General features: G+C 44.6%; 1 protein-coding gene across 1 annotated transcript in view; it reads right to left on the bottom strand.

Annotated features, from left to right (window-relative positions):
* robo3 (roundabout, axon guidance receptor, homolog 3 (Drosophila)) overlaps positions 1-14,325 on the bottom strand; it is a 295,525-nt gene that overhangs the window by 107,202 nt on the left and 173,998 nt on the right. The window contains exon 9 of the mRNA XM_060908923.1: positions 2,391-2,562. Coding sequence (XP_060764906.1) covers positions 2,391-2,562 — 172 coding nt within the window. The remainder of the gene's footprint in view (positions 1-2,390; positions 2,563-14,325) is intronic.

The following is a 14,325-nucleotide window of genomic DNA, read 5'->3' as shown; positions in this document are numbered from 1 at the left end:
TCAGACAGTCGATGTGTCATTGTGAATGGTGGTGTACCTAGAAGATTCGATAAAATGCCAGCAAAATGAATTAAATATCACATTATAGCCATCATAGAAAGAAATTAGGTCAGAGTTCTCTGAATACTCATAAGTATGCTCACCCGTAAGTGCTGCCAAGAAGCTATAAGCCACATTTGATTTATGTTACCTTAAATTCTGTTTGTGAAATTTAATTATATCATTACAAAAATGCATACAGGATTTAAAAGAAATGAGGCGAGCTGATTTAACTGTTTATCACCTATTCGCATCCCTTAGTAACATTTTCATTCTAACCCAACCCCATTTTATGTGGGCAGCATGGTGATGTGGTGGTTAGCACTGTCGCCTCACAGCAAGAAGGTTCTGGGTTCGAGCTCAGTGACTGCCGGGGCCTTTTCTGTGTGGAGTCTGCATGTTCTCCCCGTGTCTGTATGGGTTTCCTCCGGATGCTCTGGTTTCCCCCACAGTTCAAAGACATGCGGTCAGGTTAACAGGGGGCAGCCTTGGTTTGAAGTGCCCTTGAGCAAGACACCTAACCCCCAACTGCTCCCTGGGCGCTGTAGCATAGCTGTCCACTGCTGTGTGTGTGTGTGTGTGTGTGTGTGTGTGTGTGTGTGTGTGAGAGATAATTGCTCACTTGTGTGTGTGTGCATGCGTGTGTTCACTGCTTCAGATGGGTTAAATGCAGAGGATGAATTTCACTGTGCTTGAGTGTGCATGTGACAAATAAAGGCTTCTTCTTCTTTTACAATGCCATCACTCTAGGTTAGCGCCTCCACCAACGATCGCAAAAATAGTCTTGTATTAAATGAAATATTCATTACACAGTAATAGATGGGTGAAGTTCATTAAGTGTGGGGAAATACATACTGTATTATATTTCAAAACAACTGGTATTTTATTTAGAAATTCAGGATAAAGAGTGATTTATATGAGAGTGTGGTTAATGTTGCTCATAGGACCAGTCAAAAGTTTGGACACACCCACTCATAAGTTTTTCTGTATTTTGACTATTTTCTACTTTTCTGTTTATGTTAAAACAGTACGCTTACCAGTATAACTACTTGTTTAACATGTATGGAAAGAGCCTCCAGTATCTCATGTTTTGTAAAAGTCAGAGTTTTCATCACAATGATCAGAACAGAGGATTTTGCATTTTCTGGGATCTTTGGTAATATGACAGGTTTTTTTTTTTTTTGTCTTATTAACTAAAAAAGAAATTAAAAAAGAAGGAGAGTACAAATGTTTAAATACCAATTCTAATGTAAGTCATATGAGAAATTAATTGTTTTGTGGACATTCTACAACATACAGTACCAGTCAAAAGTTTGGACACACCTACTCACTCATCGGTTTGTCTGTATTGTGACTATTTTCTACATTGTAGAACAAGACTGAAGACATCAAAACTATGAAATAGCATACGGACCATACATGGAATTATGTGGTAAACAAAAAACTGTTAAACAACATCAAAAAAAAAGCTTCATATTTTAGATTCTTCAAAGTAGCCACCGTTTACCTTCATGACGCTTTGCACACTATTGGCATTATCTTAACCAGCTTCATGAGGTAGTGACCTGGAATGCTTTTCAATTAACAGGTGTGCCTCGTCAAAAGTTAATTAGTGTAATTTCTTACCTTCTTAATGTGTTTAAGATTAGTCAATAGTAAATAATAAAAATACAGTAAATAGCCATATTCCACAACTGTAGTAATCCATATTATGTCAAGAACCGCTCAACTAAGTAAAGAGAAACGACATCCATCATTACTTTAAGACAGGAAGTATCCTTTAATTAATAAAAATAAAGAAAAACCACTGAATTAGAAGGTTTATCTAAACCTTTGTCTGGTACTGCATATGTCCTCAGTCAGTGACATTATTCTGGTATACAGTGGTGTGTTTGCAACATTCAGAGATGTGAATCTGCCTGCATACACACACACAAACACGATTCTACACATGATGCATAAACAGTTTATTGGTCATTGGGGAGCAGGAGGGAGTGGGCAAATGTTGTCAGGTTATTTGCATAGTGTGATGACGGCTTGTCCTTTCTGATTATGTCTCCCCTGCCTCCTGCTGCTCACTCCTTTGAGGATGTGGAATTTTTAATTTGGGATGGCTTTGAAGAGGTTTTAATTTATTTTCCGGGTGAAAATGAACCACACTGGGTAAAGCTCGCTGTGATAAGGTCATGCACGAATAATACAATTACATTCATGGACCCGGAAGCTTAATGATATTAGACTGATATTAAAATACCAATCGTCTGTTAGCAGCTCTGTGTTGGGGTGAATGATGATGTATGTGATGGTTACACACATAAGAGCAGACCAATAACATTGGTGCTGTTACCCACCGTCCTCTACTTCCAGCAGGGCTTTGGTGAGGACACTCCCTGCCACGCTGATAGCCTGGCAAATATAATACCCAGAATCCTCGCTGTGCACATTGCTGATGGTGAGCTCACCACTCAGTGACACAGAGAAGCGACCTGCCTGTGCGGGTGGCTGGCTAGGAAACATCAGCATCTGAAAGGGAAAAAGTGAAAAGAATCACTTTATTAGAATAAAATTATGTTTTTGTGTGTTTTTCAACAAATCACACTGAACATGATAGCATCAAAGCAAATAAATATATTCAGTATTAGTTTTTTATGGAATTAATCAAAGCTGCACTGTACAGCACAAACACACATGCTACAGCATTGTACCTTTGCCAGTATAAATCTAAATAAAGCATAATAAAATAATCACAAAATTTAAATCAGGCTTATAGGCTTTTACTTAATAGACAAAATGTTATTCTTCTGTATATATTATACTACAATACTGTTTTAAAAGCAGCAGGTTGTACTGTACATAGGCAAAAGGAGTTAAATACTGATATACAGTACATCAACATTCACATACACTACCGTTCAAAAGTTTGGGGTCACTTTGAAATGTCCTTATTTTTGAAAGAAAAGCACTGTTCTTTTCAATGATCACTTTAAACTAATCAGAAATACACTCTATACATTGCTAATGTGGTAAATGACTATTCTAGCTGCAAATGTCTGTTTTTTGGTGCAATATCTACATAGGTGTATAGAGGCCCATTTCCAGCAACTATCACTCCAGTGTTCTAATGGTACAATGTGTTTGCTCATTGCCTCAGAAGGCTAATGGATGATTAGAAAACCCTTGTACAATCATGTTAGCACAGCTGAAAACAGTTTAGCTCTTTAGAGAAGCTATAAAACTGACCTTCCTTTGAGCAGATTGAGTTTCTGGAGCATCACATTTGTGGGATTGATTAAATGCTCAAAATGGCCAGAAAAATGTCTTGACTATATTTTCTATTCATTTTACAACTTATGGTGGTAAATAAAAGTGTGACTTTTCATGGAAAACACAAAATTGTCTGGGTGACCCCAAACTTTTGAACAGTAGTGTATTAGGTTTTAGTATAAATATGCAGGTGATTACAGGGAATCGCGCACGCTGATTGGTTGAGAAATTTAGACTATTACTCTATAATCACCTCGAGCAATTCGGCAAAATAGCAGCCAATTGCTTTGTCACCGCAAGTGAGGAAGAATTACAAATGATGAAAGAAAATGCTGTTCCTAAAAGCACTAAAGATGCTATGAAGTTTGATCTAAAACTATTCAAAGGTAAGGTGGAATTGTGGTTTATTTTATCAATTTCAAAACAAAGTATTTTATGTGACTCAGCATAGATAAGTGAGACAAATCTGTGCAACGCCTTTATTACATTTGCATGCCGCTTTTGAAGTTTGAAATAAATTATTTATTTTTATATATGATTTTTAATTTTTTTTACATAATCACTGGTGTATTAATACAGGGTTTCCCCAGGTTTGACCACCATAAATTTAAGACTTTAAGACCTTTTTAAGACCACTTAAATGAGAATTAAGACCTACATCGCACCCATTACGCGGTCGTAGAACACCAGATCAAATTCCCAATAATGACAAATGTTTCAAGTAAAAATCTCATCTCATCTCATTATCTTTAGCTGCTTTATCCTGTTCTACAGGGTCGCAGGCAAGCTGGAGCCTATCCCAGCTGACTACGGGCGAAAGGCGGGGTACACCCTGGACAAGTCGCCAGGTCATCACAGGGCTGACACATAGACACAGACAACCATTCACACTCACAATCACACCTACAGTCAATTTAGAGTCACCAGTTAACCTAACCTGCATGTCTTTGGACTGTGGGGGAAACCGGAGCACCCGGAGGAAACCCACGCGGACACGGGGAGAACATGCAAACTCCGCACAGAAAGGCCCTCGTCGGCCACGGGGCTCGAACCTGGACCTTTTTGCTGTGAGGCGACAGTGCTAACCACTACACCACCGTGCCGCCCTCAAGTAAAAATACTTTTATTATAAAGGTTATATACTTAAAAGTCATTATGTGCATTGCTTGTCGAATCTTCACATTCAAGACAAGCAAGACCGAATTTTGTTATGCAAGACTGTGGCAGCGGGGGCGTGGTCAAGTGCCGGTCTGTGACAGGAGGGCGGAGTCAGGGAAGGTAAGTGGCAGAATCACTACACCTGACGTTAATTAACCTGTGTTTGTGTGTGTCTTCCCAGTGACCGTGCCCTATTTAAAGAGGGAGAGCAGAGAGCAGAGGGGCTCTCCCCTGAACCAGACGCCGGTTGTGTGTGTGGCTGTCTGTGTGTTTGATTAGATTGTTCGCTGAAAGGTGTGACAATAAAACCGTTATCAACCTGAGCTCTGTCCTGCCGTCTTCTGTGCTCCGCCCATACACGCAAACTGCCACAGTGGTGCTGAAACCCGGGATGGAGCATCAACGCCGAACGGCCCCATGGAGTCTTCCCCATTCGCTGACCTGGTCCACACCCTCGCTACGGCCCAGCAAAGCCAGCACCAAGCGCTAGTCACACTCTAAGGAGCAGGAGCAGCGCTTCAAGGCCCTGGTGTTGGCCCAGCAGGAGGACCGACAGGCGTTCCGGCACCTCCTCGTGTCGGCGGGGACAACCGACGCTTCCACCGCGGGCCCGTCCTCCCTCACCCTGACAAAGATGGGCCCGCAGGATGACCCCGAGGCTTTCAGCACGCTCTTTCAGCAAGTCACGGAGACCTCGGGGTGGCCAATGGATCAGCGCGCGGCGCGCCTCCTCCCCCTGCTAACGGGAGAGGCGCAGCTGGCCGCGCTACAGCTCCCCGCCGACCGCCGGCTGGCCTACGCGGACCTTCTCCGGGCCATCCTCCAGCGGGTGGGGCGCACCCCCGAACAGCAGCACCAGTGCTTCTGCGCTCTGCGCTTGGAGGAAGTCGGCCGGCCGTTCGCGTTTGGTCAGCAACTCCGGGACGCCTGCTGGCGGTGGCTGAGGGCCAACAACCGCGACGCCGAGGAGATCGTCGATCAGGTGGTGCTGGAGCAGTTCATCGCGCGCTTGCCCACAGGAACCGCGGAGTGGGTCCAGTGCCACCGCCCAGCGTCGCTGGATCAGGCCATTGAGCTGGCGGAGGACCATTTGGCAGCTGTTCCGGTGGCAGGACAGCAGACAGCCTCTTCTCTCCTCTCTCTCTCTCTCCCCCTCCTTCTGTGTCCCGTCCTCGCCCCATTCCCCCACCGCGGAGGTGGGGGCCGGCACCACCCCAGCCGGCCCGCCGCACCCGCGGTGCCCTCCCATTTCGCCCTTCTGTGTCTGTCTCTCCCCCCCCCCGAGGTCAGTGAGCCCCAGAACACCGGTGCAGAGAGGAAGCCCGGGCCGGTTTGCTGGTGCTGCGGGGAACCGGGCCACCTCCAACAACAGTGCACGGCAATGGAGGTAGGCGCGGTGGTTCGGATCCCCGACACGCCAGAAGCCGCCCTCGATCGGGCCGGAGCGTATCGCATACCGGTGAGTATTCAAGGGGATACATATCAGGTGTTGGTGGATTCCGGTTGTAATCAAACCTCAATTTCACCAAAGCCTGGTGCAAAACGAGGCATTGGGGGGAGCACAGGGGGTGAAGGTGTTGTGTGTGCACAGGGATGTTCACAGCTACCCTTTGGTGTCGGTCCACATTTTTTTCCGAGGGGAAAAATTTATAGTAAAGGCGTCGGTTAATCCTCGCCTCACCCACTCGATAATTTTGGGGACTGATTGGCCGGGATTCGGGGAGTTGATGAGCCATTTAGTAGAGAGTGGGTCCTGCCATACTTCAGCAGGGGGAGGTCCCGGTGTCGCCTTGGCGGGAGCAGCTGTCACAGAGCCGTCTACGTCATCTCCGCGTCAGAGTGAGGAGCCACAGGCTCCTCCTCTCTCTCTCGGGGAATCCCTCGCGGGTTTCCCGTTAGAACAATCGCGAGACAAGACTCTGCGGCATGCGTTTGACCAAGTGAGAGTAATCGATGGTCAAACGCTCCCGCCGAACGCCACCCCGTCCTTCCCCTATTTCTCTATTATGAAGGATAGATTATACCGAGTGACGCAGGACACTTGGATGAGAGAGCAAATCACGCAGCTTTTAATTCCAAAGAGCCGCCGGGAATTGGTATTCCAGGCGGCTCACTTTAATCCCATGGCTGGACACCTAGGGCAGGATAAGACACTAGCCCAAATAATGGCCCGATTCTATTGGCCGGGGATTCGTGGTGATGTTCGTAGGTGGTGTACGGCGTGCCGCGAATGCCAGTTAGTAAATCCAGCGGCCAATCCAAAAGTGCCTTTGCGCCCTCTACCTTTAATCGAGACCCCGTTTGAAAGAATTGGGATGGATCTCGTCGGGCCATTAGATAGGTCAGCACGAGGGTACCGCTTTATATTAGTTCTGGTGGACTATGCCACGCGATACCCGAAAGCAGTGCCTCTGTGCAATATCTCAGCACGCAGTATTGCGGAGGCGCTCTTCCGCGTTATCTCCCGAGTTGGAATCCCGAAAGAGATTCTGACTGATCAGGGCACCACGTTTATGTCACGGACACTGCACAAACTGTATGGGTTATTGGGGATTAAGCCGATCCGCACCAGCGTGCATCACCCACAAACGGACGGTTTAGTTGAACGGTTCAACCGCACCCTCAAGAATATCATTAAAAAATTCGTAAGTGAGGACGCATGCAATTGGGATAAGTGGCTCGAGCCCTTGTTGTTTTCAGTGCGAGAGGTCCCCCAAGCCTCCACAGGGTTCTCCCCGTTCGAATTATTATATGGGCGTAAGCCGCGTGGCATTCTAGACGTGCTGCGGGAAAATTGGGAGGAGGGACCTTCACAAAGTAAGAACGAAATTCAATACGTTATGGACCTGATCTCACTAAAAAGGGGGCACCAGACCCGGTCCAGTGGACGGAGCAATGCCAGCAGGCGTTTTCTGAGGTAAACGCTGCACTGTGTGGGGGGCCGCTTTTACACTCCCCTGACTTTTCTCTCCCCTTGATGTTGCAGACCGATGCGTCAGACAGAGGGCTGGGGGCGGTTTTGTCCCAGGAGGTAGAGGGGGAGGACCGCCCCGTCCTGTACATCAGCAGGAAGCTGTCGGTGTGTGAGGGGCGCTACAGCACCATAGAGAAAGAGTGTCTGGCCATCAAGTGGGTGGTCCTCACCCTCTGGTACTACCTGCTGGGGCGCCCTTTCACCCTCTGTTCAGACCACGCGCCCCTCCAGTGGCTCCACCGCATGAAGGATGCCAACGCGCGGATCACCCGTTGGTATCTGGCACTCCAACCCTTTAATTTCAAGGTGGTCCACAGGCTGGGGGCGCAGATGGTCGTGGCGGACTTCCTCTCCCGTCAAGGGGGGGGGGGAGAGTCGGCTGCAGGCCGGGGGTATGTGGCAGCGGGGGCGTGGTCAAGCGCCGGTCTGTGACAGGAGGGTGGAGTCAGGGAAGGTAAGTGGCAGAATCACTACACCTGACGTTAATTAACCTGTGTTTGTGTGTGTCTTCCCAGTGACCGCGCCCTATTTAAAGAGGGAGAGCAGAGAGCAGAGGGGCTCTCCCCCGAACCAGACGCTGGTTGCGTGTGTGGCTGTCTGTGTGTTTGATTAGATTGTTCACTGGAAAGTGTGACAATAAAACCGTTATCAACCTGAGCTCTGTCCTGCCGTCTTCTGTGCTCCGCCCGTACACGAAAACTGCCACAAAGATGTTTTGTTTTTTTCCACAGGAGAATGTTGTAGCGACTTCCGAGTCTGGGAACATAGCCTTAAAGAGTTCGCTTATGCCCTCATTCGAGCTGTACGAGTGGTGTCCCATAATTGTTTATAAAATCCAGAGCACCTCTGCCCAAAGTGTCAGGGTTCCACCGACACCCATCATGCCCCTTGCCCTTGTGTTGTTGCTAGCCTTGCCAATGATGTCTGGCTTGGCTGATGCTGCTGATGTTCACAGTGGTGCTAGTGCCAACTCCAGGTGCATTCGGAGATTGAACCGTGCAGAACTGAGCGATGGGCTGGTGGCCATGGAGGCAGGGCTCTACACCAACTTTTTTTTTCAGGAGCACACGTGCTCGTAAGTTAAAAATTTTAGGAGCACAGGGAAAAAAATGGGGGCACAAGCACAAGTAGGTTTTCATTTTAGAGGTTTATTGCAGCGCAAACCTTAGACACACCAACACATAAAATGCAAAATTCAATTGAGAATGAATGAATGAATGAACGAATGAATAAAATGAATAATGAACAACTGAATGAATGAACAAACAGTAGCTAAACAGAGAGCAGAGCTCAGCAGAGCTAACATCATCATCAAGGACAGCTCCCACCCTGGCTCTGAGTTCTTTGACTTGCTGCCCTCAGGCAGGCGTTACAGGTGCATCAAAGCAAGGACCAACAGACTCAAAAACAGTTTTTTTCCCCACAGGCCATAACCACCTTGAACAATTAGCCTTTTTCACATTACGTCACTTGCAGGGGAACTCATATCCGTTTTCAGCCTTTTGAATGGAAGAAGAGGTATACGGCGGCAACATATGTTAACAAAACTGTGCCATTCACAGATAAGACTGATAATAATATTGCGCATTGTTGTTTATCATTACGTATTGTTAGCGACCATTCCAGTCACCTATCTGCCTTGTTTTGGAAAGGAAGTTTACTGACTTTCTACGGTTGCTACTTGTTAGCCAGCAGATTAGCATGCTGCCTCTTCTTCCATTCAAAAGGCTGAAAACGGATGTGAGGTTCTTCTGCAAGTGACGTAATGTGAAAAAGGCCAATTACATGCACTGACTGATGCCACTTCTGGCAGGTGCAACAATGCACCAACAAGGACCTAAAAGGACAATATTCTCACACTTACTTGATGCAGTGCAATACTTATTACAGTGCAACCTCACAGAGCAACTTTTTAGTTTTTATAGCTTTTGTATATTTTATATTTCTACACTTTTACATCCATACCCAATACAATGCAATACCAAATACAGTGCAATATCCTGAGTTTTGTAGCTGAACTGAGTTTCTATAACTAATGTGCAATTAACATCTGCAACTCAACACGCCCAGTTGTATATATATTCTTTGTTTTTCTGCTGTGTTGTGAAATGCACCATTTGTGTATACTGTATATTATTTGTTTTTCTGCTGTGTTGTATGTTCCCATCTAAATGTTTGCACTGGGGTGTGTGCTTTCCATCTCATTATATAATTTTCCCGCACCTTCTCCCGTCGTTCTAGCTTTCTTCACTACACTTTCTTCCTCGTCCGTTCTTTTATTCTTGTTTCCACCATCATTGCTTTTAAAAAACGCTGTTATTCTCTGCATAGCGAATATATTTCTCAGCTCGGTCCGAACCAGCTCTCAGTTATCTCTCAGTTGAATGATCTGATGAATCCCTAAAAAGCACTTTTCCCACCTAATGCCACACCCACAACATACAACCGTGGGAAAGAGGGGCAATCACAGAAAGATGTGGCAGAACGGCAAAAAAAAAGTAACTTTTTTCACTCCCCCTCCCGGCTACCATGGGAACCATCGCAGGTGCAAGACAGAGGCAATGCACGCAACTACAGACAGGGAGCAAGGCGCAGGCAGAACACACACACTTGCAACAATACAGGCCGTTACTCGTTACACTATATTAGGTAGGCTATCCAGCGCTGGATTTACATACTTTGCAGTTTAACGTTTGATACATTTTAGAATGTTAAACTCGTCGCGTCTGTGCTCAGTGCTTTCCTAAACTGTCGGCCGCAAGAAGCCCTCGCACGAATGCGCGTTTTTTTTCGTCGTTCGCATGCCGAAAAATTCGCTCACAAATGCGCGCACTGTAGAGCCCTGGGTGGAGGGCAGATGTAATGTGCTTTGATCTCTTCATGTGAGACTCTAAAGCGAAATGACCTATAGTGGACAACTTGAAGGCCTTTCGACAAACACAGCATCTTGCTTCAACGTCACTTCCAGGAACCTCCCTCACCCAATCACGATATCTTTCATCTGAAAGCCACTGCTGATTAAAACGACACTTCCCCATGCTGCGATTCGCGGAGTCTCCTCTCCACCACGGACTCCGACGATTGCGCCGGTGCGAAAATGTATCAATATTGTTTCTTTCTTTGCGCATATACTCCAAGAAATTAACTGATGTTACGCAAAACCCACGTTTTCACATTGTAGAATAGTATGAGTAAATTTAAGACCTTTGTTTAAAAAATTAAGACTTGAGCAAAGCAATTTAAGACTTTTTAAGGCCTTAATTTTGGAATATTAAATTTAAGACTTAAGACCCCGCGGCTACCATGTAATACTAAAACAATTATCCGCCTCAGGCTCAGTGAATATCGGTAAATAATAACTTCGTCAAAGTTCTTATTCACCAATATTCACTTCACCTTCAGTGAATAATTGTTACATATTATACGGACATGAGTGTTTTACTGGGAAATACACCACTTGTATTTTTCATACGAACTACATCCAGAACATGGAGATCCAAAATTGTGACATAAATCTTTGTGTGTCACTCATGAGGAAATCGATGAATTGTTTTGATAAATATGGGTACTTTTTGTTTGTGAATGTGTCTATATAATAAAAATCACACGTTGGCTTGAAGATATGAAGTTTATCTTCTCATGTTGAAAACTCGCATCTTTCATGTGAAATACATTGCGGATCTGAGTAATATATTTCCCGATATTTCACTCCGATGACGTCACTCCCAGTGTTTTCCTGCTGACTTGACGCATGTCAAAATGGCGAACCGGTTCAAAATTAAAATTCTTTTGATTAACTTGTGTATTTTTTATGTGGATGTGTCCATATAATATAAAAAACATTACACAGTTGCATGAAGATATGAAGTTTATCTTTTCATGTTGAAAAATATATCATTCGTTCGCTTAAGCTCATTCATGAAACATTCACCACTCAAAAAGAAACTTCTATCTTTCCACAACTGTGTAATATCCTCTCTGTATATAAGCACTTTGAAAGGTATCATCATGAGATGCTCAAAAATTCCGACTCCTATCCTTCATTGGTAACAATACAAACGATATAAAAGCTATAAATTTGAATTGACATCTTGGATATCACAGGCATACTAATATGAGTATGTATTATTCAATTCTTGGTATATATACCAAGAAGATGTATGCAAATAGATACAAGAAAGAAAACGGAGCAGTTCACGCCTTTACAATTTGCATTTGTAAAGACATTACAACAATGAGTACTATAGTTGTGGTTTGGACATAAAATCTGGATGACCATTAAGATTTATGTACACATTAAACAACAGTGGTAGAGCTATCTCATTTGGTGGTTAAGGGTTTATGTGTGTCGGGTGTCAGAGGGACAGGGGTCACGCACAAAAGGTTGAGGATAAGAAGCCTTCTTCATGCAGAAGGCAGCAACGTTGACAGCTGCTCCATTGTCTGAGGAAGCTGGGGGAGGTGTGTGTGTGTGTGTGCGCGTGCGTGCGTACGCGTGTGTTTGTTTCTTTCTGTTTCATTTTTGGAGATTATTCACTGACCCCTCATCCTACCCTCTGGCTCTGACCACAGTCATTCTAAAGCTTTGTGATTTGTTGTCTATATCAGTTGCCCTTTATCCTTTATATGAACGCTCTCTCTCAGAAACAAATCCAGACAACACGCCGATAGATGGTAGAATGACAAAATACATAACCACACAGTTTCTTTGCTTTCTGTCCCAAACCTGTTATATCTTCTCCAGTGTAAGCTTCAAATGCATAAAATAAAGCACATTCTACTTCTTTACCAACCCCAAAGCACACACTTTCTCACAGAATTCTTTGTTCTGCACACTCATGTTTGCAAATTTTATTTATATATATATATATATATACACACACACACACACACACACACACACACACACACACACACACACATACAGGTGCTTGAAAGTTTGTGAACCCAGTTAAACAAATGAGACAAAAATATTGTACTTGGTCATTTATTTATTGAGGAAAATGAACCAGTATTACATATCTGTGAGTGGCAAAAGTATGTGAACCTTTGCTTTCAGTATCTGGTGGGACCCCCTTGTGCAGCAATAACTGCAACTAAACATTTCCGGTAACTGTTGATCAGTCCTGCACACCAGCTTGGAGGAATGTTAGCCCATTTCTCCGTACAGAACAGCTTCAACTCTGGGATGTTGGTGGGTTTCCTCACACGAACTGCTCGCTTCAGGTCCTTCCACAACATTTCGATTGGCTTAAGGTCAGGACTTTGACTTGGCCATTCCAAAACATTAAGTTTATTCTTCTTTAACCATTCTTTGGTAGAATGACCTGTGTGCTGAGGGTCGTTGTCTTGCTGCATGACCCACCTTCTCTTGAGATTCAGTTCATGGACAGATGTCCTGACATTTTCCTTTAGAATTCTCTGGTATAATTCAGAATTCATTGTTCCATCAATGATGGCAAGCCGTCCTGGCCCAGATGCAGCAAAACAGGCCCAAACCATGATGCTACCACCACCATGTTTCACAGATGGGATAAGATTCTTATGCTGAAACGCAGTGTTTTCCTTTCTCCAAAACATAACACTTCTCATTTAAACCAAAAAGTTCTATTTTGGTCTTATCCATCCACAAAACATTTTTCCAATAGCCTTCTGGCTTGTCCACGTGATCTTTAGCAAACTGCAGATGAGCAGCAATGTTCTTTTTGGAGAGCAGTGGCTTTCTCCTTGCAACCCTGCCATGCACACCATTGTTGTTCAGTTGCTTAGAAGTTACCCTGGGGTCCTTTGTGACCTCGCCGACTATTACACGCCTTGCTCTCGGAGTGATCTTTGTTGGTCGACCACTCCTGGGGAGGGTAACAATGGTCTTGAACTTCCTCTATTTGTACACAATCTGTCTGACTGTGGATTGTTGGAGTCCAAACTCTTTAGAGATGGTTTTGTAACCTTTTCCAGCCTGATGAGCAACAACAACGCTTTTTCTGAGGTCCTCAGAAATCTCCTTTGTTTGTGCCATGATATACTTCCACAAACATGTGTTGTGAAGATCAGACTTTGATAGATCCCTGTTCTTTAAATAAAACAGGGTGCCCACTCAAACCTGATTGTCATCCCATTGATTGAAAACACCTGACTCTAATTTCACCTTCAAATTAATTGCTAATCCTAGAGGTTCACATACTTTTGCCATTCACAGATATGTAATATTGGATCATTTTCCTCAATAAATAAATGACCAAGTATAATATTTTTGTCTCATTTGTTTAACTGGGTTCTCTTTATCTACTTTTAGGATTTGTGTGAAAATCTGATGTTTTAGGTCATATTTATGCAGAAATATAGAAAATTCTAAAAGGTTCATAAAATTTCAAGCACCACTATATGTATGTTGTTAATACATTCCTTACATCATCTCATCTCATTATCTCTAGCCGCTTTATCCTTCTACAGGGTCGCAGGCAAGCTGGAGCCTATCCCAGCTGACTACGGGCGAAAGGCGGGGTACACCCTGGACAAGTCGCCAGGTCATCACAGGGCTGACACAGACAACCATTCACATTCACACCTACGGTCAATTTAGAGTCACCAGTTAACCTAACCTGCATGTCTTTGGACTGTGGGGGAAACCGGAGCACCCGGAGGAAACCCACGTGGACACGGGGAGAACATGCAAACTCCGCACAGAAAGGCCCTCGCCGGCCACGGGGCTCGAACCCGGACCTTCTTGCTGTGAGGCGACAGCGCTAACCACTACACCACTGTGCCGCCCTTCCTTACATCAGATAAACGTAAATTTTATCAGTGTTGTAGACTAAAATAACTCTATATATAATCTCTCTGTCTTTGCCTGTTGCCCGTCTGCCTCTTTCCCTTGCTCACTCTCTGTA

The sequence above is a fragment of the Neoarius graeffei genome, chromosome 25, assembly GCF_027579695.1.
Source record: "Neoarius graeffei isolate fNeoGra1 chromosome 25, fNeoGra1.pri, whole genome shotgun sequence".
NCBI lineage: Eukaryota > Metazoa > Chordata > Actinopteri > Siluriformes > Ariidae > Neoarius > Neoarius graeffei.
Note: the sequence above shows the minus strand (reverse complement) of the source record. Positions and strands in the feature narration are given on the sequence as shown.